At 41.1% G+C, this 27638-nt stretch overlaps 2 protein-coding genes across 5 annotated transcripts in view; one reads left to right on the top strand and one right to left on the bottom strand.

The window, feature by feature from the left end:
• kpna5 (karyopherin alpha 5 (importin alpha 6)) overlaps positions 1-511 on the bottom strand; it is a 35151-nt gene extending 34640 nt beyond the window's left edge. Inside the window, exon 1 of the mRNA XM_078399637.1 lies at positions 390-511. The gene's annotated coding sequence lies outside the window, so the exon portion shown is untranslated. The remainder of the gene's footprint in view (positions 1-389) is intronic.
• Positions 293-26246, top strand: zufsp (zinc finger containing ubiquitin peptidase 1). 4 transcript variants are annotated; one of them, XM_078399630.1, is made up of 12 exons: positions 293-361; positions 1807-1886; positions 5914-6575; positions 7371-7481; positions 8401-8510; positions 11308-11476; positions 13816-14004; positions 15560-15725; positions 16912-17075; positions 21560-21774; positions 25620-25711; positions 25834-26246. In XM_078399630.1, exons 1-11 carry the CDS (start codon positions 335-337, stop codon positions 25665-25667), a joined length of 1941 nt encoding a protein of 646 aa, XP_078255756.1. In that variant the 5' UTR covers positions 293-334; the 3' UTR covers positions 25668-25711; positions 25834-26246. The 4 variants fall into 4 exon arrangements, with proteins under 4 accessions (XP_078255756.1, XP_078255755.1, XP_078255757.1 ...); XM_078399629.1 differs by having other exon boundaries at positions 25620-26246; XM_078399631.1 differs by lacking the exon at positions 293-361 and adding an exon at positions 917-1077 and having other exon boundaries at positions 25620-26246.
• The last annotated feature ends 1392 nt before the right edge of the window (positions 26247-27638 follow it).

The raw sequence follows: 27638 nt of genomic DNA, 5'->3' as shown, positions 1-27638 counted from the left end.
CATAGATGGTCCACTACACACACAAAGTCACCCAAGTCTGCGCAGTTCCAGCACCGACCAGAGCCCACCACCAAACCCAGGGCCAGGCACAGAGGAATGGGGCGGACACGGGGAGAGGATCCCCCACCGCCCAGATACATTCCCCGAGAGAGACACAAAATGCTGGAGTAACTCGGCGGGACAGGCAGCATCGCCAGAGAATCATTCTCCCCAGAGATGCTGCCTGGTCCCGCTGAGTTACTCCAGCATTTCGTGTCCATTTCGAGGCCTACCGCACTCGGCCGCGCTCCTTCACGCTTTTCGATGCAGGGACGGGAGACGCGAGTGGAGGGTAATGGAGCGGGCTGCGATAAAAGCGGCGGTAAGTGCAGCAGGGAGCGGTGCCCCACCTGAAGTGAGCAGCGCTCGGCTGTCGGCGACCACTGTCGGCGGCGGCACGGCGGGTGGACAAAATGGCGCACACGGCAGCGGCGGTTATCCTCACTCTCCCATCAGCCTCCTCACTCTCCCATCAGCCTCTTCACTCTCCCATCAGCCTCTTCACTCTCCCATCAGCCACCTCGCAGCCGCCCACTCTACGCCTGCGCACCCTCCTCGGCGTAATTTCCTCCCCCTTAATAAGCAAACAAAACTATTCCCCTCTGCTTAAATACCACTGGGAACAGCGCAACTGTAACTAACCCAATCCGAGTTATCACATACCGCATTGTCCCGATCGTTATAATGAAATAATTCAGATTTAAAAGGAAATATCGGAAACTATTGGTGTTTTTTGGAGGGGATTTCTTTGGTTGTGCCACCTCTGTGAATAAGGTCTATCTTCAGACAGGGTGGCGAATGTGCGCATGCGCGCATGCGCGTTGGGAAATGGGTCGGAGTATCCGGACGGGATTAAACAGAACACCGGAAGCGATGGGTGACAGTGAGATTGAATAGACTGTGTTGTTCAAGGCTTAGTGTGGCGTTCCCGGTCCCCGCAATCATTAATTCTGGAGGTGACGGTGGATCAAAGCTGCAGGTCAAAATCACTGAGCTCATGAATCTTCTGTTGTGATAGTGAGGTGGCAGTTACTAATTGTGAGTTATTTCTCTTTTGGTTTTCCTCTTCCACCTCGCCCCACTTTCTGCGATAAACTTTCCATGGTTATCTTTCATCTTGAAATTGTAAATTCGGACGGAGAAACAATAAGAGCTCTAACAAAATAGCAATCCAACTTTTGTAAATTAAGAAAAAACAAGAATGATGGGGACAAGCAGCATTTCAGACATACATTTCAGATAGGAGATCTGTTAGAAGGAGAAAGCAGTTCTTTTCTAGTCGCAGAAAGGATGGATAAGTGCAAAGGAAAAAATAACGGAGTGTTTGGATAGATTACTTGTTTTGCCTTGAGTGAAGGAGGCTGAAAGATAACCTTGAAAGGTCTTTCATTAAAAGTTTTGTACCCACTCAATAATCTTGAGCCTGAAATAGTTGTTTTCATTTCAAAGTAAGATTGATGATGTTGCTTGTAGTTTTCATCAGGAATTAGAATCGTAACTGCATTTCCTGTTATTATTAACGTTCATAGAATGGAATGAACAATAAGAAATGCCAATGCTCCTGAAAACAGATCCAGATTATACCATTAGATTGTCAGTTCAGCAGTTAATGCCATGCCACATTCTTAATAGTTATTTAACAACACAATTGTAATGTTTTGTGGGCTTTTCTGACAGTCAAATGTCCTTTGAGTGTTATGTGAATGGCTTGTTAATTTCAAAATATGCATTGTGTTATATTAACAAGATTATGTGTTTTACCATTAGCTTCCAGCAATCCTGGAGAAAACAAATACATTGTTAGTGTTTCTCAAGACAATCCACCAAAAGTCAGACTACACCACAAGGTAAACTCTCATTAGGACCAAATTGGGTTAGCCTGTGAGATGTTTATCAACATTTAGGAAGGAAGTGCTGATGCTGGTTTATACTGAAGATAGATAGAAAATGCTGGAGTTACTCAGCGGGTCAGGCAGCATCTCTGAAGGAAGGAAAAGGCAACATTTCTGGTCTGAATTCTGACCTGAAATGTTGTTTTCTTGTTTCTGTAATGCTGCCTGATCTGCTGAGTTATTCCAGCATTTTATCCTAAGGTCATAAGGAATAGGAGTTGAATTAGGCCATTCTGCCCATTGTCTACTCTGCCATTCAATCATGGCTGATCTATCTCTCCCTCCTAACCCCATTTTCCTGCCTTCTCCCCATAACCTCTGACACCTGTACTAATCATGAATCTATCTATCTCTGCCTTCAAATTATCCACTGCCTTGGCCTTCACAGCCTTCTCTGGCAAATAATTCCACAGATTCACCACCCTCTGACAAAAGAAATTTCTCCTCATTTCCTTCTGAAAAGAACATCCTTTAATTCTGAGGAAACATCCTCTCCACATCCACTCTATCCAAGCCTTTCACTATTCTAGATGATTCAATGAGGTCCCCCCTCATTCTTCTAAACACCAGCGAGTACAGGCCCAGTGCTGACAAACACTCATCACAGGTTAACCTACTCATTCCTGGGATCATTCTTGTAAACCTTCTTTGGACTCACTCCAGAGCCAGCACATCCTTCCTCAGATATGGTTCCCAAAATGGCTCACAATATTGTAAATGTGGCCTTCCCAGCGCCTTATTCAGTCACAACATTACACCCCTGTTTTTTAATGCAAGCATTGAGTTGTATATTTGTATATATAGCATAGAGTTTACTTTCTTTACTACTGATGCAACCTGCAGATTAACTTTTTGGGAATCCTGCGACCACACTCCCAAGTCACTTTGCACCTACGATTTCTGGATTCTCACCCCATTTAGAAAATAGTCTATGCTTTTATTCCTACTACCAAAATGTGTGACTCCACACGTTGCTGCACAATATTACGTCTGCCACTTCTCTGCCCACTCTCCCAACCTGTCCAAGTCCTTGTGCAGAGTCCCAGTTTTCTCCACACTACCTGTCCCTCCACCTATTTTCGTATCATCCGCAAACTTTGTCACAAAGCCATCAATCTTAGATATTTATTAATGTTACTTACTGTGAATGTTTAAGAAGAAACAGGAATGGCCCTCAGCAAAAATTCTGCCATGCAAAAAAAAGCAGTCTTGCCCTCAATTCTACATTCTTATATACTCTCCTACTCTATGACTGTGCACTTAGCTTGCAGGCATTAGGCATAGGGAATTCCAAAGTGTTACAACTTTCGGGGGAAATATTTTCTCCGTAGCTCTATTTTAAATGGCTGATCCCTTCATCACAGGAATCAAGCTAGTGAAATGTCTCTTCACTGCAATGCAAGTATATAATTCCTTAAAGATGGGGATCAAAACTGTATACAATATTTCAGGTGTAGCCTCACTAGCATCCTAAACATAGCACAAAAAGTAAGGAAATTTGTGTTTGGTAGATTATTTCATTGTTGTAACAATGCTTCTTGGCAATAAATCTTATACCGTTGGAAAGCCTGTTTATTTCCCTTTTAAATGGTGCCACATTTGTAAGGAACATGCATTTGTGGGATGAGCAGCAGAGTTGAGTATATGGGTTGCGCCCATGAAAAATTTGCCAAATCTCTGCCAATGCCAAACATTGACTCTTGTTTTGAGCTTCTGGTACCCCCAGGTGCTGACAATCAGGTGCCTGTGAGCATGGGCCCTGCTACAGTGGTCAGTAGGTGTCTGCTCCAAGAATCGGCATGCCACGTTTGACTGATCTGGATAGGGCCCGTGCGATAGGGCAACTTCAAGCTGGTGTTCCACAAAACCAAGTTGCGGCATTATTTGGAGTGAGCCCTAGTACCATCTCCAAAGTGAAGGCCAAGTTCCATATAACGGGGGATGTCAGAGACAGGCCGCGAAGTGGGCGTCCCAAGAAGACGATACCCGAAGAAGACCGTTTCCTCACCCTGTCAGCACTTAGGAACCGTAGGCTGTCTTCTACAGATTTGCAGTCAAGGTTTGCAGGACGATATAGCCGACGGCTCTCTGCCCAGACAATTCGGAACAGACTGCACGCAGCCGATCTCCGATCTCATAGGGCTGCCAGGAGGCCTGCCAGGACTGCCCTTCACCGTCAGGCCCGTTTGCGCTGGTGTCGGCAACACGTGCACTGGAACCTGAACATGTGGAGGAAGGTTATGTTCAGCGATGAGTCCAGATTCTGCCTACGGCAGTTGGATCATAGGGTCAAAGTGTGGAGAAGACGCGGAGAATGCTATGTTGATTGCTGCACCGATAGAGTAACATCTTTTGGTGGAGGCAGTGTGATGGTGTGGGGCGGCATCTCCCTCACTGGAAAAACGAGGCTTGTCACCATTGGAGGCAATCTCAATGCAGAGAGATATCGAGATGAGATTCTGCAACCAGTGGCATTCCCATATCTCCACAGTCTGGGACCGAACTCTATCCTCCAAGATGACAATGCTCGCCCCCACAGAGTAGGGTTTCTCAGAGACTACCTCCAGAATTTGGGAGTGGAGAGGATGGAATGGCCTGCCAGCAATCCTGACCTCAACCCCATTGAACACTTGTGGGATCAGCTTGGGCGTGCTGTTCGTGCCAGAGTGACCAACACAACCACGTTGGCTGACTTGCGACAAATGCTGGTTGAAGAATGGGATGCCATCCCACAACAGTGTGTGACCAGGCTGGTGACCAGCATGAGGAGGAGGTGCCAGGCTGTTGTGGCTGTGTATGGTTCTTCCACACGCTACTGAGGCTCCTGTTTATTAAATGAATAAATTGTTAAATTGCCAATATGTCTTGTTTCTTCAGACTTCAATCATCCAATCCACCAAACAACACCGAACAAGAGTCAATGGCAGAATAAGCTGTTTGGCATTGGCAGAGAAGATTTGGCAGATTTTTCATGGGTGCAACCCACATACTCAGCTCTGCTGCTCATCCCACAAATGCATGTTCCTTACAAATGTGGCACCATTTAAAAGGGAAATAAACAGGCTTTCCAACGGTATAAGATTTATTGCCAAGAAGCATTGTTACAACAAAGAAATAATCTACCAAACACAAATCTCCTTACTTTTTGTGCTATGTTTATAATGATGAATCAAAACATACTGCTTTTATACTCCACATCCCATGGTGTAAAAGCTAATATTCCATAGGTCTAAATTAGTTGTTGTATCTATAAGCCTACCACTTATTTTGCACACGAGAGGCTGAGATCTCCTTGTATTACAACATTTTGTAATCTCCATAACATATTTTATGTCACACAAATGCTGGTCAGGGTATTGTTGTTTGGCATGCTGTGGCCAGGCATTCGGAACACACATAGGCTGCTGCTTTCTTCTTTGTGGGAAGTCTCTCTGGTTCGAGGATGGGATACTGGCACTCTGATTTGTGGATTTTGAGATTGCTAAAGAGGTTTAAATGGGAACTACAGACTTTTCCACAAATGGAACAGGTGTTAATTGACAGGGCAACTGGATGGGGAGTTTATAAATTAGTCTGTTCCTTATTCAGTTCATTTAGAACGTATGTGTGCCCCCAGTGCATGGCGTTGGCATGCTGAATGGTACTTTTCCATTTTGTGCGGGGAAGGGCCAAAGATTCCCAAGAGTCAGGGGAGATGTAGCTTTTCTTCTTTGAACACATCCTAGAACCTTCTCTGTCTACCTGATAATCCCTTCTCTTGACAGAGCTCTGAAAAGAGTGTCTGTTGTCTTGCATGTAAACCACAGGATATAGATACTACAAATATTGTTAATGTTGCAGGGTTTAGCTTTATTATTTTCATTATGTAAATCTTCGGGATTTGCACCATTATTATCACAGGATATGTCATATTAACAAACTAATAGTTTAGGCGGTTTACAGATATGCCAATGTCATGATTTATTTTTTCCCCTTCATTTAGTTGTGAAAGGACAGATCAAAGATCCAACATGTTCATCTGTGACATTTGTGGACAAAGTGGCCTATCAGAACCAGACATGAAGAGACACATTTTGTTTGCACATGAAGAAAGTGAAAATAGTTGTCCAATTTGCACTTTATCTGGAATCAGCTACGATGAATTGATGTTCCACATGGAGACTACACACGGTGAAGTGGAAGCACAAGATGATGGAAAGATGATCTCTTCTATTGACAAAGAAAAGGATTCTGATTCTGATTCTTTATTTCGATGTAATGAGTCTCCAGAACAGAAAGAGTTTGAGGTGACTAAGAGTGAAGGGGCAAAACCAGAAGAGTTTCACAAGTCTTGCTCTGCATCACCTTCTGACAATGAGAGATTCTTTAAACAACGCTACAGGAAGCATGAATCTAGAAGATTAATACCATCAGAAAATGTCAACGGGAAATTTTCAGGATCAATTTGGGTTCAACCTGTACCAAAACCATCTAATAAGAACAATGAAGAATCAAAAGATGGCAAACATTGTGGCAATTCTGAAGAATCTGTCAACTTTGGTGCCCCTGAATGCCCTTTTTGTGGCCTAATAGGAAACTCAGGAGGAGATCTAAATGAACATGTTAAAATCAAGCATATAGCAATGCTGGAAACCTCTCAAAAAGGTATCATCTATTTGTGTTGTAAAATTAATAATCTGTCATGAGCAAATAAAATGCCAAATTACTCTGCCATTCAATCATGGCTGCTATCTTTCCCTCTCAACCGCATTCTTCTGCCTTCTCCCCATACTCCTGACACATTTACTAATCAATAATTTGTCAACCCACACCCTAAAAATACCCAATGATGGCCTCTACAGCCGTCTGTGCCAATAGGTAGCAAAAACAATGTGAAATTAATGTAGAAACCTCTGGTCTCTTGAGTGAAAGCTCGTCTCATTATTCCAGAGGAAATTATTGATCTATTATTTTTTTGAGTAATCCGTGCTGATTTTATATTAACTGTGCTATACAGTGCCCTCCATAATGTTTGGACCAAAGACCCATCATTTATTTATTTGCCTCTGTACTCCACAATTTGAGATTTGTAATAGAAAAAAATCACATGTGGTTGAAGCGCACATTGTCAGATTTTAATATAGGCCATTTTTATACATTTTGATTTCACCATGTAGAAATTAAAGCAGTGTTTATACATAGTCCGCTATGTATAAAACTTCAGATGCTGGAAATCTGAAATAAAAACAGAAAATGCAGAGATATGAGGCAAGTCAGTTGGCCTCTGGTAAAAATAGTTGACATTTTAGGCAATGAACTTCCTCAGATCTGATGAAGATGTACTGTCATAAAACATTACCTTTGTTTCTATTTTCAAGATGTTGATTGATCTGCTCAACAACCCTACATTCTCTTTTTTTAATCAATTAAACTATATATTTTTTACCTTGTATTTGACAGGATATGCAGAGCAGAGACTGTATATGTGTCCCATGTGCAAACTGGTATTTGAAAATTGGCATATACTGCAGGAACATGTTGAACTGCACTTAACTGAGAGTAGAGCTGAAGGTAACGCATTGCGAAAAGTTGTTATTTGATCGTTTTCTTTAATAATAGCTTCTGTTATGCTCCAGCACTGTCACCCCTGGAGCCTGTAATGGACTTAATTTTGAGCTCTCTCTACCTGGCCTATTGTTCCCTTCTATCTATTTAAATGTGGTTTGCTTTCCACTTGTATGAGGGTGAAACCCAACTCCAGATTTCTTCTACTTCGTTTAGCTCAGCAGTGATTTCTGTGACGTCTGACATCTTGGCACCAATTTGGAATGTGCCAATGTTTTCTTCAACTAACCTAAGGTGGACGGGCACCTTTCTTTCCCCTTGGCCATAAACTCTTTCCTTTGTCAGCAAATCTTGCCAGAGTTACCAAGTGTTTTCTCAGTCACCGAGCCAGCATCATATCTTGGAGAGCTGGTGCCTTGATTAACCCAGAGCTGAACTTCCACACATCTCAAATACAGCTCTTTTCGATTTCTGCTTCATTGGACCTATCTCACTCCCTTGCGGCTAACTACTATATCTTCTCATCATTTATTCAATAAGACAACTTTCTGTTCGGAGGCAGAAAGGTCAGGAACCATAACTTATTTTAACCGTTTGACTAATTGCCGATGTTTAGATGTTTTTCAAACTGCCATCCTTTCAGATCAGTCGCTTGGCCTCTTGTAAGGAGCAGAACATGTAAAGGAAAATTTAATTGGAAGATAAATTTAGATTATGGTAAGATGTGAGATCAGGATAAAGCATTATGAATAACTTTAAATAATGGAATCTATAATAAGCAATTAATAATTATCCAATAGAAAGGATGTTAAAAAAAAATCTAGAATGTGAAAGCACATCTGAAAACTTTGTGCTGTATGCATACTATTGTATGTACCTTTTGTGTGCTGCTGGCTGTGTGTCTCATCCATTTATTTATCTCTAGAACATGTGTTGGCTGATCATCAGTTTGCCCAAGAACTACAGGAAAAGGAGAATAGACAAAGCAGGTCACATGAAACACAGAGAGAGCAGGAGGAGTTTCAAAAACTTCAGGTATTTACAGAGAACCCCTTTTTATCAATGTTCAATTTGTTGACAACATCTGAAATTCCTCAGATCTATATGATGGAACTGTGCCCGTATAATTATTTCAATGTTTCTCTAATCTACTCTCTTACATCCAATATTACAGCATTTTACAAAGCCCCCATCCATTTGAATTTTGTGTTAGTAAATAAGAATCGTATATCGCAACATTTTTTATTTTTTTTCTCAAGCACCAGGTCCTTTGTAAATTGGTGGAGCTGGTAGCACAAGGTATCTTTAAAAGCACGGCTGTCATAATGAATCCATGTTCAAAATATTCCAAAAAAAACCACGATCAGAGATATATCAACCATTTAGGGTATTATTTACTTTATTTACACCCAATATCCTCTTGAAAAACCAGAGGAAAACACTCTTCATTACCAGCTATTCAATCCCATTCTATAGATCAATCTCATTCAGAGAAAAATAATATTAAAAAATTGAATGATACTCACAGCTTTTCCTCTTTTAAATAGATTGCAGTTAGCTGTATCTGGTCCAATAAAATCCAGCATTTAATCTAACGTATGGCCTAAGCACCCTTTATAATTGTAGATTTTTGAATAGGGTGTTCTGTATATACATTTCTAGCATATACATGTAGTTGTTAATGGCTTAAACATCTTATTTTGGTATTATGTAATTGCTCCTCTACATTTTCACTGGCAGTGTGGTGTCCTCTTAACAAATTAGAATCTGCCATAATTGTCTTTCTGAGTACATTTCTATTCAGAAAGCAACTTTCCTTACATTTAGTGTGTAGGAAAGAACTGCAGATGCTGGTTTAAACTAACGATAGACACAAAATGCTGGAGTAATTCAGCGGGACAGGCAGCTTCTCTAGAGAAAAGGAATAAGTGATGTTTCGGGTCGAGACCCTTCTTGGTCTGAAGAAGGGTCTCGACCCGAAACCCGTTCCTTCTCTTCAGTTATGCTGCCTGTCCTGCTGAGTTACTCCAGCATTTTGTGTCTGTTTACCTTACATTTATTTCTCAATGTCTTGAGACATTTTTCCCTATGTTATAATATATTGTGTTTTTAGGTTGGGAGGAAATACCTCTTCAATAAGCGAGTTCGGTATCTCGACTGAGCATGCGCCGGTCATAGGTCGCAAGGGCTAAATATTCTCTCCGGCTGATTTGCTGCGTGAATACAGACCTGCGTTTCATCCGTATCTTCCAGTTTTGCTTCGTAGAGGTAAGAAAATACTGCTTTAAAAAATATTAATTAGGTGTATTTATAACTAATTTGTACAAGACTACGATGATTTTGTCGGTTTTAGTGCTTTATGCTTCGGGTGCCGCTCCGTCAGGTATATACCCGTCTGTCCCGGGGACTACTCTCATGGCAGCGCTGGCTGTGAGGATTGAGCCTGTCGGGTGCCGCTCCGTCAGGTTACAGGCATTGCAATCGGAAATGCGCAGCAGTGGTATGATCAAGGGAGCAAGACCCAGACAACCGGCTACAGGGAGCCAGCGCCTGCGAACATAGCCTCTGCTGGCACCGCCATCCCCGGGAGCGGCGTAGGGGTAAAGAGGAGTGAGGTTTGTGTGGAATGAGGGTGAGTTTGTGCAGTGCCCGTGTCTACTCTGGGCGACGGCACAAATGACATTGCAGGTTACAGAGCTCCCTCCCACCCCAGGCAATGAAGCACCAAGAGTGAGGATTTTTTAACGTGTAGGAGGGAGTTGTAGACGCTGGCTTACACCGAAGATAGACACAAAATGCTGGAGTAACTCAGCGGGACAGGCAGCATCTCTGGAGAGAAGGAATGGCTGACGTTTCAGGTCGAGACCCTTCCTGTAGGGTCTCGACCTGAAACGTCAGCCATTCCTTCTCTCCAGAGATGCTGCCTGTCCCGGTAAGTTAATCCAGCATTTTGTATCTTCCGGGTGATATTATAGGGAGGGTTTGATCAGACAAACTGCTCCGCTGGATGCTGACCTCTGCAGCTGTCTAATCACTGCACGAACAGCAGCTTCAAGTTTATAGTGGTCATCCATTGAAATTCCAGACTGTAGCCACCACCCGCACAAAGCAGCTATTCATTCATTCAAACGTTTACTTTTCTTTTGCATCGCCGACAATCCAAGAACGATTGAGAAAACCAAGTATAACTCATGGTTTGGGAAGTGCGACATATTCCCGCTTAAGGAGCAGCTCCGATACAAGTTACAATGCAAAAGAAATTCGTAACGATCTCGCTCGCTCACCGAAGCATAAAGCAATAAAACCTACAAAATCATTGTAGTCTTGTACAAATTAACCATAAATACACCTAATTAATATTTTTTAAAGCAGTATTTTCTTACCTCTACGAAGCAAAACTGGAAAATACGGATGAAACGCAGGTCTGTATACACGCAGCAGATCAGCCGGCGAGAATATTTAGCCCCTGCGACCTATGACCGGAGCATGCTCAGTCGAGATACCAAACTCGCTTATTACCAATTTGCAACACCTTGTAGGATGAGTTTAGTACTGAACAGGTAACTTTGGCAATGTACGTTCTTCCTGACTTTCAGTCCTTCAGCAAAATGGAACATATGGAAGGAAACTTCTAAGACACAGCGTTACATTGTAATATACCGACAACGGAACAATAAAGTTCTTATTGGCGGTATTATTTGACATAGAAGGAGGCCATTCAGCCAATTAAGTTTATGCAAGTTTGCAGAGAAACCCATTGACCCCACTAGAATTTTAAAGTTATTCAGAAGTTAATTATAATTTAAAGTGGATTTTTTTTCCTTCCCTCCAGAAGCAGTATGGATTAGATAATTGCGGTGGATATAAAAAACAGGCACTGCAAAATATGGATAGAGCTGTTTGGCGAGGTCACATGATTCCTGCGGAGTACCATCGAAGAAAAGCAGAAGTAATGGAAGCGTTAGCAAAGGGAGAAGATGATGGCAGAACTAGGACATTAGGTATGAATGGTTCAGCTTTTTGTTTTAAAACCTAAGCAGAATTTTTGTGGTAACTTTGTAAAGCTGCTGCCATAATCAAGTATGTAGGAAGAACTACCTTCGATTTAAACCAGCATCTGCAGTTCTTTCCTACACAAGGAACTGCAGATGCTGGTTTAAACTGAAGATAGACACAAAATGCTGGAGTAACTCAGCGGGAGAGCTAGCATCTCTGGAGAGAAGGAATGAGTGATATTTTGGGTCGAGACTTCTTCAGACTCAATGGGTGACGTTTCGGATCAAGACCCTTCTTCAGACTGAAGAAGGGTCTCGACCCGAAACGTCACCCATTCCTTCTCTCCAGAGTTGCTGCCTGTCCTGCTGAGTTACTCCAGCTTTCTGTGTCTATTTTCACCATAATAAAGTAGGTTAGTTTCTAAAGCACCACATGACTTCTCGGAATAAGGAGAAAGGTTTTTTTTGTCCTAGTGCTGATATCACTATTGGGACTGACTCTGGTATCTCCATGGCATGGCAGTCCCAGTTCCCAGAGCTGGTGTGAGTTTAAGTTGTGGCAGCATATTCTACCCTGCAGACTGAGCTGAGAGCTTTCTCTGCTCTACCGCACTCAACATTTCAGAGAATTCCTGTGTGGCATGTCTTCCCACTAAGACTGAACCAGCTAAACGCTGCTGTCCTGTGCAAATGAATGGTGGAAGTCAGCTGGTGGGAGAAAAATATGTAGTCAGTATTTTATCATTTAAGTTCATTCAATTTTAGTGTGAGAATGTTTCTCACTTTCAATGTTAAATTAGTATTTTCAATTCTTTTAAATGTTTATCTTATTGTGACTGAATATTTGTGTATCATAGCTATCATTGGCCCATTGATGGGTTTGATAACTTTTGACAGTCTGCGGATGGGGAAGAAGTGTTTGAGATGGAGGCTTGCAGTTATCAAAATGGTTCTGTGATCAATGGGCGACTTGTGTTGCAATAGTGTCTGTCACCAGTGGGCTGCCTGTACCAAGACAGTCTGTCACCAGTGGCCTGTCTGCTGAGACAGTCTGTCACCAGTGGCCTGTCTGCTGAGACAGTCTGTCACCAGTGGCCTGTCTGCTGAGACAGTCTGTCACCAGTGGCCTGTCTGCTGAGACAGTCTGTCACCAGTGGCCTGTCTGCTGAGACAGTCTGTCACCACAGGCCTGTCTGCTGAGACAGTCTGTCACCACTGGCTTGTCTGCTGAGGCAGTCTGTCACCACTGGCCTGTCTGCTGGGACAGTCTGTCAACACGGGCTACCTCTGGTGAGGCAATCTGTCAACACGGGCTGCCTCTGGTGAGGCAATCTGTCACCAGTGGGCTGAGGCTGTCTGCCACCAGTGGGCTGAGACTGTCTGCCACCAGTGGGCTGAGACTGTCTGTCACCAGTGGGCTGAGACTGTCTGTCACCAGTGGGCTGAGGCTGTCTGTGCCGAGGCTGTCTGCCACCAGTGGGCTGTCTGTGGTGAGATGGTCTCTGTGCTGCACTCCAGCACACTGAATTGCAAGGAACTGGATACTCAGTGGAAGATAACATTGGATTTGCTTCAGAACAAATAGTAGTCTAAAATGGGCAGGTAGCCTGCAATTTACTTGCAATGGAACTTTTGCCCCAAGATATTTCAAAGTTTTACATGCTTATTAAAACCAAAACCAAAACATACTCGTTTTGACTAGACCAATGCCTGATGGAAGCTGCACATTTCTATGGGGTTGTGTATTGATAACAGGACAGCTAGTTTTCCATCAATGCCCCAATACCTTATTATGGTGAATGAAAATAGACATTGGACAGTAAACCAATGATTATTCTTGTATAAAATGGTCCAAAGAATTCTTTTACATCCATATGTAAAATCATACGATCTCCGTTTAACACAGTCATTCTGAAGGATGATGCATCCTAAGAGTATGGCACCCTTTGAGCATAACAGTGGAGTATCAACATAGTGCTTAATTCTACACTTGTTTCTGTAGAGAAAATTAAACCCACAAGCATCTCATTAAGAGGCAAGAATACCACTTGAACCTCAGTTAAATCCTATTATCTTAAATCCTATTAGAATCAGGATGAGAATTTCCATCGCTTTAACTGCATATATTATATTTATTTTACCATTGGTTTGAATTTGCTTAAAATTTCCCATAATTGCAACTAAAAAATTGTTTTACAAGGTGCTTTGCTGAATTTCAAGTCAACACGGAGTTCAAAATCTCTTTAAAAATCATATGAACTTGTATTTTAAAAAAATAATCCTGTCAGATATTGCAATTGAGCTCCATTCCTTTATATTTACTGAAATGTATTCATGTTTTACAGGTCTAATGAGAGCACTAAATGAGTATTATCAGAGAAGTGGCGCAGATGTGAAGCATGTATATTTGTGTGCAGAAACAGATCACTATCATGCCTCTGTAGGGGACGTAGGCTGGGGATGTGGATACCGAAACTTTCAAATGCTTCTATCCTCACTGATGAAGATGGAACAGTATAAGGATGTTTTACAAGGTACAGATTTCAATACATAAAAGCATTAATGTTCGTAACGTGTTGTGAGCAGGTAGCAAGAAATAATATTTTTTTGCAAAGCTTTTTGCTTTTACTTTGGCAATCAACGCTTTTATTGCATATATATAATGCATTTTTTCACACTGAATAGGTTGCTTTAATATATAGTCACTGGTGCATTTTGCACAAATCTATCATGAGATGAATGACTACGTAATAATAAGATGGAATACAGGAAGGACATTGAGAGCTTGGCAGCATGGTGTCAAGACAACAACCTTTTCCTCAATGTCAATAAGACGAAGGAGCTAGTTAATGTCTTCAGAAATCAAGGTGATGTGCATGCCCCAATCAGCATCAATGGTACAAAGTGGAAATGGTCAAGAACTTCAAGTCACTAGGTATTAATATCACCAATGATTTTTCCTGGACATATCACATTGAAGCCACGGTCAAGAAAACACACCAATGCCTCTGCTTCCTCAGAAGACTAAGTGGGTTCAGCATGTTTCCAACCAACAACTCTTACCAGCCTCTACACACACACACACACACACACACACACGCGCACACACACACACACACACACACACACACACACACACACACACACACACACACACACACACACACACACCATAGAGTCCATCCTTATACTTGGTTTGGCAAATGCTCTGCCCAGGTCTGCAAGAAATTTCATAGTTGTGGTTGCAACCCAGTCTATTACACAAAACAGCATCCCCCACCCCACATCAATTCCATCTACGCTTCACAAGCGACCAACATAATCAAGGATCGTTTAAAATCTGGTCATTCCCACTTCTCCCCTATCTCATTGGGCAAAAGATTCAAGGAAGGCTTTTTTCCCTGCTGTTGTCAGACTCTTGAATTGTATCCCCTTGTACTAACGGTGAAGTGCCGATCTCCCAATCAGCTTCATTGTGGCCTTTAGATGTTTTTTTTGGTATATCTGCACTTTCTCTGTTGCTGTCACGCTTTAATCCTGTACACGATAGTCAAGTGTGTTTAATTGCTCTATGTATTGGCAAAAAATATATATATTATTCTATGTTCAGCACTCTTGTATTTTCCTTGGCCCTACCTGTTGTATTTGTGTATGGCTTGATTGTACTTGTGTACAATATGATTTGACTAGATAGCTTTTCACTATTGGTTTTTCACTGTGTCTTGGTACAGGTGACACTTAAAAAAAGACCAATCCTAAAACCAATATATTTTTATGTCAATGCCTAGGGCAAGTCACCAAGAAAATATTAATGGACTTCGAAGAGACTTTCACTCAATTAACATCAAAGTAGATTATGAGCTCAAGTTCTGGAATGGTTTCTAAACTTGTCTTTGGGGTCTGGAATCTAAGTTTATTTTTAAAGCATTCATACCAATGCAAAAAATAATAGTAATTTTTGTTGTAACCTTTGGATATCAATTTTTGACCACCATATACACCATATACAGTGATTGAAATATAATTTGTGTGTTTTATATTTTTCTTTCGGATGAATAATTGCAAAGACTTTACGTTTTTTTCCTTTAGATCTTGTAATTCCATGCATTCCGAAAATTCAAATCATGATCGAGGAAGCATGGAAGACTGGCTTTGATCCACAAGGTGCTGCTTCTTTTGAAAACAAATTAAAGGGCACTCGCGCTTGGATTGGGGCAACGGAAATCTATTCTTTATTGACCTTTCTAAGAATAAAGTAAGTATGTTGACTAACAAAAAAAACAGTTGTTTGGAAATCAAAACAAAAATGATGCTGTTATTTTCTGATATGTATTATAACAGAACAATTAACAAAGAACATTGAATCCCCAAATGAATTAAGCTGCGTATAAGTTCTTGGATTTCACTGATGTTTCTAAAATTTGTTGAAGAAGTTGATGATTACAGCTAATAAAATAATATTTGATAAATGCTCATTTTTGGGGACAAAAATATTTTTTGGATCTAGTGCCCCTATTATGTAATCCTAATACCTTAAATAGACATGTATCAGATGCAAAGTAAAGTTATTTCTGTTCTGCTTGATATTTTGACACTTTTAAGGATGAAAATCTGTTATGACAGTCTGAATTTGTCATAATCAATTATAAATATATTGATAAATTAGGTCGTTTTGGATTTGCACAATGGAACTTGGGTTTGAGTTGGATAGGCTTCTGGGAGCCAAAATTCTTAAAGCCAAAATCTATGCCTAAGTTATTCTCTTCTTCTGCGGGACAGGAAAACACTATTAAAGACAATGCATTTCACTTACTAACACCATGTCCATCAACCTAATTATTCATTCACTCCACTATCAGTTTACAGTGGCTTGAGTTCTTCTTCAACACTGCTTCAAATAACACCTCCCAAAATCATGACCTCTGCAACAGAAAAGGACACACATTAGCTGTTTCTTCCCCTCCAAGTCAGGCACCATCTCTCCACCAAGTCAGGAATTTAACACAGCTCCATCATATTGTCGTGCTATCATTGTTAGGAGTATCTTTGCCAGAAGGGCCTCTGCTCTTCAAGGAGCTCACTCACCACCACCTTTTCTAGACCAAATTAGGATGAGCAATGCTATCTCAAATGCAAGTAAATCCTTTTATTAAGAACCTCCAATAATTTGGATAGGATGGGTTTTGGCAGATATGGGCCACACACAGGCAGGTGGGACTAGTGTAAATAGGATTTGTGGGCAAGTTGGGCCAAAGGGCCTGTTTCCACTCTAAGACTGACTGATTTCGCTTCCACTGATATAAAGGAAATTTGAATAGAAAAATCGATGCCAATAGAGAACATAAGACTGTGTTTGCTGCTTTATATCTGTATCTACCAAACAAATCGCTACTCCTAATTGTGTTTGGATAATTTTAAATGTATAATTTTGGTTTCTGTAGATGTCAAATTGTTGATTTTCGCCAGCCCACTGGGCCATCTGGCACACATCCTCGTTTGTTTGAGCGTATAAGACAATATTATTCCTCAGGCAGTAATGCTGCGTTACGATTACAACCCAAGGTCATTTGGACAAACAAACCACCAATCTATCTTCAGCACCAAGGTAAATAAAAGAAAGCTTGCTATACCTTTTTTCCGTCGTGATTCTTGCACCTGAAATGACAAAGTCAGTATTTTGTCATCTTGTGCAAATGTTTGTGGATTAGAGCTTAAAATAATAACAGGTAAATAGGCTCCAGAATTGAGCATTGACATGAACAAAAATTGTGCATGTCGAATTGTAGCACTAGAGAAAGAATAAGAAGATTCTTACAGTGCACTGGTCTATAAGTGTAAATTATCTTTGAAGAGCGTGTCCATCAAAGCATACGTTGGAAATTGCAGGTACAGTTAGCCATGTGGGATAATTACATTGTGCCAATAAAAAAGATCTGACTTAACGTAGAGCAGGATTCGGTACTAAGTATCTATGGGTACAAAGTTTTCAGGAAAAGCTAGTAAGGAGAAATAACGGGATAGAGATTGGGTGGGAGAAGGAGTGGTGAGGGGTGAGTTGCAAAAAACAGACTGCTGAAGAAACTCACCAGGTCAGACAGAATCGGTGGAGGACAATGGGCAGTAAATATTTCAGGTTGAGATCCTTCATCTGGACTGAATGAGGTGAGGGAGTGGGCCTAGATTTGGTAAGTGATGGGTGGATCCAGGTGAGAAGGGATGCATTAGTGGATGAAGAAAGAGGGAGTGGACAGGGGTGCAGAAAGCAACAGAGTCTGGGACGTGAATCGTGGAGGTAACTGGATGACAGAAAGGAAGATAGAGTATGGGACCAAATGTGAGAGGTGGGGTGAGTAGATGAGAGCTTTGAGCAGACCTGATGGGAGGAGTGTGTGGGTGAAGGATGGAGAGAGTGGTGAAACTGAGAGAGAAGGATGGAGTCCTTATAAGAGGGCGGTCCATATTATGGCCGAGGAGATGCTGGAGCTGTGGGAGTTGGTGGGTTTGTCGTAAATGACATTTGATAGTTTGCGGGCTGAGATGGAGACATTTTTTTTTTAAAGTTCAGAGGTGTCATGGATGGTCCAAGTGAATTTGAGGGCAGGGTGGAAATTAGTGGCAAAGTTAATGAAATGGGCAACTTTTGCATGGGTGCAGGAGGCAGCACCAATACATTTGTCAATGTGGCAGAGTAGGAGGCGTAGTCTAGCTGTGGGAGTTGGTGGGTGTGTATTAAATGTCAGTGGATAATTTATCTTGAGATGAAGACGAACCTCGTGAGTGGTGTGGATAGCTGACCGTACAGATTGAAGGCATTTGCAATATTGCGGAGACAAGATATCCTTCAGCAGTCATGAACAAAATTTATTGGATTACACTTACATTTTCACGGTTCCTTTGCTCCACTAGGATTATTCTATGGACGACCCCCCAGTAGAAAAGATATGGAGGAGCAAATTTATGTGGACATTGCAGTGAAGTACAAAAGCCACAGAACAGTGATAATGAGGGACTTGAACTATCTTAATACAGAATGGGAGAGGAATACAAGGTGAACGACAGGGAGAAACGTTTGAAATATGTTTGGAGAAGTTTGTCAGCTAATGGATTTCTTGCTTAATAAGGATAGAAGCATTGGTTGACTTGGTTAAAGCACTCAGGAAAGGAACATTTGGGGAACAATGATCAAAGTATCAAAAGGTTTTGGAATAACTATGGAAAAAGAGAACAGATCACTGATAGAAAGGATTAATTTGATAAGTATCAAATTCAGCAGGATGTGAACAGAAATGTGAACAGAAATATAAACAGTTAAAATGAAATTGAAGATTGGCAGACAAAAACTATTTGTTGTTTCCTTCGAAGAGAATTTGTTGTATAAATCTGGTACATTTCTACGAGGGGGAGACAGCTAATGCAATTAAAACTAAGAGTTACCTGGATGACTGGAGAGATAGGTGTCGGTAATAAAATTGCATGTGACAAGTATCGTACTGTTAACAACTGAGCTGCCCGGAATATAAAAGGTTGAGAGGGGGGGTCAAGAGTGTCGAATTGCCATATGTCAAGTTTATTTGTCACATACACGATGTGCAGTGAAATGAAAGTGGCAATGCCTGCGGATTGTGCGCAAAAAAGAATTACAGTTACAGCATATAAATAAAGTTAATATAGTGTAGACAAAATTTAGTCCCTGGAGTTATAAAAGTTGACAGTCCTGATGGCCTGTGGGAAGAAACTCCGTCTCATCCTCTCCGTTTTCACAGCGTGACAGCGGAGGCGCTTGCCTGACCGTAGCATCTGGAACAGTCCGTTACTGGGGTGATCTTACTTGCTCTGGATCTGCACCTCCTGATGTATAGGTCCTGCAGGGGGGCGAGTGTAGTTCCCATGGTGCATTCTGCCAAACGCACTACTCTCTGCAGGGCCATCCTGTCCTGGGCAATGAACAATAAACAATAAAGAAATATGAGAAAAGACTGGCAGCAAGTATTAAAAAATAATTCATGTCTTCTGTAGGCAAAGTGGCAAGTGGTAAAATGAAAATGATTGGAAAGACATCTACTTGTTCAGGCAATAGGCATGGTTGAACACTTGCTATTGGTCTTTACTGAGGAAGTTGATGATGTTGGTGTCTCAGCAAAGGAAAATAAAGTTGAAATATGGATGAGCTGAAAATGACACGGGAACTATTGGAAAGGCTGACTTATCCAGAGGTTAATAAACTACACAAAAAGCCACAAAGTCCTGGAATAACTCGGCAGCTCAGGACCAGATTTTTTAATCTACCTTAATATGCCTTGGAAAGCCTAGCACCTCCTCGGTCGTAATATGAACTGTCCTCAAGACACCTCCATTAACTGTCCCAGTTTTCTTGTCTGTCTTCATGGTCGAAACAGAGGCAAAGTGCATCTGGAAGACTATGCCCAATTCCTGCACCTCCACAATCATTTAAGAAGATAACTGCAGATGCTGGTACAAATCGAAGGTATTTATTCACAAAATGCTGGAGTAACTCAGCAGGTCAGGCAGCATCTCGGGAGAGAAGGAATGGGTGATGTTTCGGGTCGAGACCCTTCTTCAGACTGATGTCAGGGGGGCGGGACAAAGGAAGGATATAGGTGGAGACAGGAAGATAGAGGGAGATCTGGGAAGGAGGAGGGGACGGGAGGGACAGAGGAACTATCTAAAGTTGGAGGTCGATGTTCATACCACTGGGCTACAAACTGCCCAGGCGAAATATGAGGTGCTGTTCCTCCAATTTCCGGTGGGCCTCACTATGGCACTGGAGGAGGCCCATGACAGAAAGGTCAGACTGGGAATGGGACTATAACTCCACAATAGTTATCTGGCACTGCTGGAAGGTGGCGCTGTTGCTCCGTTCAAGGAGGGAAGGAAGGTAGAAACCTAGGTGCAGGAGTAGGTCATTCGGTCCTTCGAGCCAGCACCGCCTTCAATATGATCATGGCTGATCATCTAAAATCAGTACCCTGTTCCTGCTTTTTCCCCATATTCCTTAATTCCTTTAGCCCTAAGAGCTAAATCTAATTATCTCTTGAAAACAAGGTATAGACAGGAAGAATTTAAATAAACAAGTTAAATGATTTTATAAGGTGTCTCTGTGGTTGCAGTTGACTAATGAGTAATCTGGAGGAAAGCCAAGTGTTTCAGTTGCTAAATTGTTGTGTATTTATCTAAAAGTTGGGAAGATTCAAACATCTCTTTTCATTGCTACTTATATGGGTCTTTAAGGTTTTTTGAAGCCAACTGTCATAATGATGGCGTACAGAGGCAAATAAATAAATGATGGGTCTTTGTTCCAAACGTTATGGAGGGCACTGTAGCTTTAGTTCAATGGGGTGTGTCACTGATATGTTTTCAGTATAGACTTCTCAATTGCAGTTATTGCTAATACTATAAAAGCATTTGACGCTGAGTACAATTCGTAAGATAATTCATATTTTCAGAGAGTAGTTTTATAACATTTATTTGGGTATTGTGACACCTGGAGCCTGCTATATTTTTGGGTGCATTTGGACAATGCTACAGTATGTCATAAAATATGGATAATATCGCTCCCTATATATGATGCGAGGCTTAGAAGTAATCAGGAAATATTCCCATTGCATTAAAAGGTTAAGTATTGGATTTTCTAAAGAAAGTTGAATGAAGAGGCCAATTGGGCATTTTTTTTGTTGCACATTTTTAAAACAATTTAACTAGTATTTAATATCTTCAAAAAGGTAAATTTTACACTCATGTAGTTTATACGTTCTAGGAGCAGAATAAGGCCACTTAGCCCATTGTCTCCTCCGCCATTCAATCATGGCTGATCTATCTTTCCCTCTTAACCCCATTCTCTTGTCTTCGCCCCTTAACCCCCAACACCCTTACTAAACAAAGATCTATCAATCTTCACATTAAATATGTCCATTGACTATGTCCACAGCTGTCCACGGCAATGAATTCCTCAGATTCACCACCCTCTGACGAAACCCAAACACCACTCATTGGAAGTGTTTGTTTATTGTTTGACTTGTTGGGCGAATATGTCCTATCTTTGAAATAATTTATTAATTTTTGCAACAATAGGTCACAGTCGGACTATTGTAGGCGTTGAGGAAAGGAACAACGGAACACTTTGCCTTTTGATTTTTGATCCCGGCAATCAAGAAATGCAGAAACTTTTATGCAGTGATATGACAGGGGTGAATCTTAAAATGATTCGTCGATTTATTGGAAGTATGAAGCATAGGCAATATCAAATCGTGGCAATAAATGGTTTTCTAACGGCGGAAGAGAAAAATGTAAGTTACCTTTGAATGTGTGTGTTTTATGCAAGATGTTAAAATTTTATTAGAACTATTTTTGTCGCATAGCTTTCTAATTTACTTTAGTTAACTGGTTAATGTTGACATCTTGGTCCAAACTTCAAAGCCTTCAAAGAACACTGCCTACATGATCCTTGTGCCATGGTCACCTTTCCAATGTTGATTGTTGTCAGGCATCCAATCTGGACAGTGAAGCAACAGTGATGACATCAAGTTGGCTGAGTGGCCAGTCATTTTGAAGAATTTTGCAAATGCAAAATTAAAATTGCATATGTTATTTAAAGTTTGAAACATTTTACAGAGTAGGAAATTATAATCAAAACATTTATATGGAGATCAAAGTTGGATATATTGCAATGTGGTATTCCGAAATAACAAAACCCGGACCGCAGCTCTCAAATGTGGCTCAGTTTGTGACTGTGCAATGCGTATAATTTATGTATTAGAATATGAAATCTTATACTCTACCATAAAAATTATGTATATTTCCCATTTATATACTGCTATCGTAGACACTAGTCTAAATCTGATTAGAATTATTTGAACATCACTATGATATATTCATAATATGATATAATCATATGATATAACCTTAGATTACCACACTCTGGGGTGGTAGCAGTCCCTGCTGTAAGCACAATATTAAGCACAAAAAAACAAAAAATTAAGTACACAGCAACAAAAAAAAGTGCAAACAAGATTGCAGATCTTTTAGGTGGCGTAAAAAATATATATTTTGCCTAGCAATGAAGCCTAAAGCGTCTGTGCATGAAGCAGTTCTAAAATTTCAAAGATTAAAAGTGAAAGGTGAAATTGACTTGTTTTCTAACACATAAAAAAGGCCCTTCAAATTGGCCCCTCAAGCATTGAATCCAACATTACCAAACTTGTGTCTCTGAGAAATATCCATGCATCAGAATGAGACCCAGGTAATGAATTGCATGTGATAAATAAGTTGGCTCAATGTAGCTTTTATTTCTGAAGGTTGTGCGGGAGAAAGCTGCAGAACTGTACTCTCCGAGGAGGAACAAGTTATTGTTATTGTAGGCTGGGAAAAAATGAATATCAAATAGGTTTCAAGGTCAGTTTATTGTCACATGTACCAATTAATGTACAGTGAAAATCAAATTACCATACAGTCATACTAAAAAAAAAAGCAACAAGACACACAACTACATAAAAATTAACATAAACATTCACCACAGCGGATTCCCCACATTCCTCACTGTCATGGAAGGCAATAAGTTTAAACCTCTTCCTCTTTATTCTCCTGCGGTCGGGGCAGTGAACCATCCGCAGTCGGGGCGATCGAAGCCCCCTTGTAGCTTGGAGCTCCCAAAGTTGGTCTCTGACCAGAGACCGCAAACTCCACGATGTTAAAGTCCGCAGGCTCCTGCGGTTGGAGCTCAGAGGTCGATCCCTGGCAAAGGGATTGCAGGCTCCATGATGATAAGTTCGCAGGCTCCCGTGGTGGAGCTCCCGAAGTCGGTCTCCAGCAAAGGCCACCAACTCCTCGATGTTAGGCCACAGTGCAGACAGAGATAGGATATGGAAAAAAATGCGTCTCCGTCGAGGTAAGAGATTAGATAAAGTTTCCCCCAACTCCCCCCCACCCCCCACGTAAAACAAGCTAAAGAATGCTAAAACATACATTTAAACACGTACAAACAAACAAAAGAAGGAAGGGACAGGCGGACTGTTGGCGAGGCAGCCATTGCCAGCGCCACCCGGTGAATATCACCTGATCTATCAAAGATTTTCGTATGTTGCTGTTTGGAAATATATCACTCTAAATGTTAATATATTTCCACAAATCAAAAGGTCTAAATATAGGTATCTATTCTTAATATAATTAGAATGTAATAGTAAATTCTGAAATTAAATCTGAAGTACAAGGGCAGAGAGCCTAAACATTGATACACGTTTACACCTTAAATTCAGTCTTCAATAAAGAGGTGTTAACGTGTAAATTCTCCCTCAATGTTAGCAAGACGAAGGAGCTAGTTATGAGAAGTGAGGTGGTGTACATGTCCTAATTATCATCCATGGTGCTGAGGTGGAGATGGTCGAGCTTCACATTCCTAGGCATGAATATCACCAATAATTTGTCCGAGAAACATAGAAACATGGAAAATAGGTGCAGGAGGAGGCCATTTGGCCCTTTGAGTCAGCACCACCATTCATTGTGATCATGGCTGATCATCCACAACCTGTGCCTGCCTTCTCCCTAGATCCCTTGATTCCACTAACCCCTAGAGCTCTATCTAACTCTTTTTTTAATTCATCCAGTGAATTGACCTCCACCGCCTTCTGTGGCAAAGAATTCCACAAATTCATAACTCTCTGGGTGAAAAAGTTTATTTCTCACCTCAGTATCAAATGGCCTCCCCTTTATTCTTAGACTGTGGCCCCTGGTTCTGGACTTCCCCCAACATCGGGAACATTTTTCCTGCATCTAGCTTGTCCAGTCCTTTCATAATTTTATACGTCTCTATCAGATCCCCTCTCATTCTTCTAAACTCCAGTGAATATAAGCCCAGTCTTTCCAATCTTTCCTCGTATGACAGTCCCGGGGATCAACCTCGTGAACCTATGCTACGATGCCTCAATAGCAAGGACGTCCTTCCTCAAATTAGGAGACTAAAACTGCACATAATACTCCAGATGTGGTCTCACCAGAGCCCTATACAACTGCAGAAGGACCTCTTTACTCCTATACTCAAATCCTCTCATTATGAAGGCCAATATGCCATTAGCTTTCTTCATTGCCACCAGTACTTTGAGTGACTGGTGTACGAGGACACCCAGGTCTCGTTGCACTTCCTAATCTGACACCATTGAGATAATAATCTGCCTCCTTGTTTTTGCTGCCAAAGTGGATAACCTCACATTTGCCTGCATCGTGCTTCATCTGCCACGCATCTGCCCACTCACTCAACCTGTCAGGTCACCCTGCAACCTCCTAACATCCTCTTCGCAGTTCACACTGCCACCCAACTTTGTGTCATCTGGAAACGTGCTAGTGTTACTTCTAATTCCAGGTCCTGAACCAATAACATTGAAGCTATATCCATTTAAAAAAAGACCCAAGCCTCAACTTCCTCAGAAGAGGTTCGAAGGAGGTTTGTCCATCCTCATTGACTCCATTTATACCACATTGCCTCAGGAATGCAGTCAACATAATCAAAGACCTTTCCTACCCTGGTCATTCCTTCTCCCTGCATCCATTAGGGAGAAGCTTAAAGTGCGCACCACCAGACTCTGAAACTGCTTCTTCCCCTCTGTTATCAGGCTTGTGAATGGATATTTCATATGCTACAGATGAATTCCCGATCTTTTGCCCATGTACTTTTTAAAATCTGCACTTTCAATGCTGCTGTAACACTGCATTCGCTCTCTGATTATTTTTCTCTTTGTACTATCTGCTGTGCTTGTGCATAGCTTGATTGCGCTCGGGTATAGCATGACTTGACTGGAGAGCATGAAAACACAACTTTTTACTGTTTCTCAGTAAATGTTGCAATAATAAATCAATAAACCAATATATTTTTAATGATTTTAAAGCTCTGATCAATGCGTCTATGTGCTGGGTCTTCCCTTTGGATTCGCTGACTCGCCATTTTGCTTTAAGTTCCCTTCATAAAACTGTTCTCTGCAACACCCATCTTAAAGGCACCTGCCTTGCCTTCCAAGCTTCCTGCCTGCTGTCTAACGGGAACTGCTTTGCCAAAGCTTCATGTAGAACATGGGAAATAGATGTAAAGCAGTTTATAAATTGATAATTATTTAATGTTTGCTATATCTATTTGTTTCCTTTACAGGCTCGTAAGGATGCATCTTCAACGTTGACAGCAGAAAATGTGCCATAGTGGAACCCTCTGCACCTGAATTCAAGATGCAGAATATATTTCAGGTCGAAGTTGATTACATATCCTTTTACTTGAATTATGTCCATGAATCTTTCTTTTATCTCTGAACTGCATAATGATGCTTTTAATGAGAAATAATATTTCTTAATTTTTGCATTTCTTCTAGCTTTGGGAATGCTAGATGGGAAATTGGGTTACAACTGCCTTTAACTGGTATCACATATGCTGATGAACATGTATGGACATTAATAATAATTTCACAAGTGTGGCTCCACATTCTACCTATTTATTGCTCTAATCTTGGTCCTGCCTTGTTCCCAAATGGAAATGCAAACATTTCATTCAGTGTTCCCGTGTGTAGATACAAGTAAGAAATGAGGTGAGAGAAAATTGTTTCAAAGAAATGAATAAACGGGCAATATCCTTATTTCCCGTATGGATTTGATGCATGATTTTATCTTTTTTCTCCCCCCCACCCCCCCCCCCCTCCCCACCCCCATTTTCTAGTGCAGATTATTGCTAATAAACCTACTTGAAAGTATTTTTCAAAAGTTGAATGTTGATTTTTATTATTGGTTACACCTGTACAATGTATAAATAAACATTTTGGATTACTTCAACTTGGGATTACTATGCTTTTCATGATCTGCTAGTCATCTTTGTATTTCACCTCTCACTCTTCTAAATTCCAGCGATATCTTTCTTGGGCAAATCCTTGATATCAAGGAGGAGGTATAACCCACAACTTTGCTGATGATCTCCTGCCTGATTAGCATTTGGTGTTTTTTGTTGTGTTTTATTGCATTGGATAGGTAACCAGAAAGTTTCCATGTTGTTGCTGGGTGTCATTTGCTTGACATCACTGACATTAAAAGAAGTTCAAGCCATTCACTGGAACATGTTGGGAATTCTACATTTAACCTCCTGGGACTTCAGAGAAATTTGCAGCAATTTGGTAGTGCCTTCCTTCCCTCTGAGCATAAAATCTCATATCCATCCATCTATTCCCTTCCAATTGGCCCAACAAATCCTTCTGGTCTGTTATAAGGACCTGGAATAAGTTTGAACAGGAACAGGAACAGGAATAGTGTAGTGTATGGAGTACATGATCTTATTCCTATGTACAGAGTTCATGATCTTTACTGGAAAGTAAACAAGGCAGACTATTAGCTGTTTCTTTAGTTATAAGGTCATAAGTAATGGGTGCAAAATTAGTGTTTAGTGTTTGGACAGCTCATATTGAGTATTTGCTGGACACTGATTCACGATGAGTAGTGTTTCTAGGTCAGTTGTTAGAATGAGTGCTTTATGTAAACCTTCCATTAATTGCTTTAGTATTGGCTTATTTACCTTCCATTTAAAATAATAAAAAAACACTTAATATTGCAAAATCTTATTTTTAAATGCAGCAATATGCAAATCTAATAGGTCTAATCTTAAAGGGTGTGGAGAAGAATAATTTATTTCAGGTCTTAATCTTGTTATCAATGCACTGCCTTTTGTTTGATAATATTTTACTCAAATTCATGTTCTCTTGGGCTATCTCCAACTTTTTTTGATTAATCTTTAAACCTCAGTTCAATAACCTTAAGAACCTTCAGTTGGCCTTTCTCAGTTCAAATTTTAAAACTTCTGAGGACAGTGACCAAGTGCGGTGGGGACTGTGCTGCTGGAGACGTCAATACCTCCAATTATTGGTTGTGAAGCTGAAGATGTTTGATGCATGGTTTGAAGCAAGTCAATGTACATGTCCCTATTGTCTTGCATTTGGCCAATGCAAACAGGAATGCCTCATGGTGGGCGGCACGGTAGCGCAGCGGTAGAGTTGCTGCTTTACAGCGAATGCAGCGCCGGAGACTCAGGTTCGATCCTGACTACGGGTGCTGCACTGTAAGGAGTTTGTACGTTCTCCCCGTGACCTGCGTGGGTTTTCTCCGAGATCTTCGGTTTCCTCCCACACTCCAAAGACGT

Source organism: Rhinoraja longicauda, chromosome 5 (assembly GCF_053455715.1).
Source record: "Rhinoraja longicauda isolate Sanriku21f chromosome 5, sRhiLon1.1, whole genome shotgun sequence".
NCBI classification, from domain to species: Eukaryota; Metazoa; Chordata; class Chondrichthyes; order Rajiformes; family Arhynchobatidae; genus Rhinoraja; species Rhinoraja longicauda.
The sequence above is the reverse complement of the archived record's forward strand: the minus strand, read 5'-3'. Positions and strand labels throughout refer to the sequence as shown.

Bases quoted from the DNA above. Each gene is read 5' to 3' on its own strand.
- zufsp (XM_078399630.1), top strand. From the start codon at position 335: ATGGAGCGGGCTGCGATAAAAGCGGCG. The intron at 1,887-5,913 runs GTAAACTCTCAT...CCCTTCATTTAG, and splicing joins AAGTCAGACTACACCACAAG to TTGTGAAAGGACAGATCAAA. The intron at 14,005-15,559 runs GTACAGATTTCA...TTTTTCCTTTAG, and splicing joins GTATAAGGATGTTTTACAAG to ATCTTGTAATTCCATGCATT.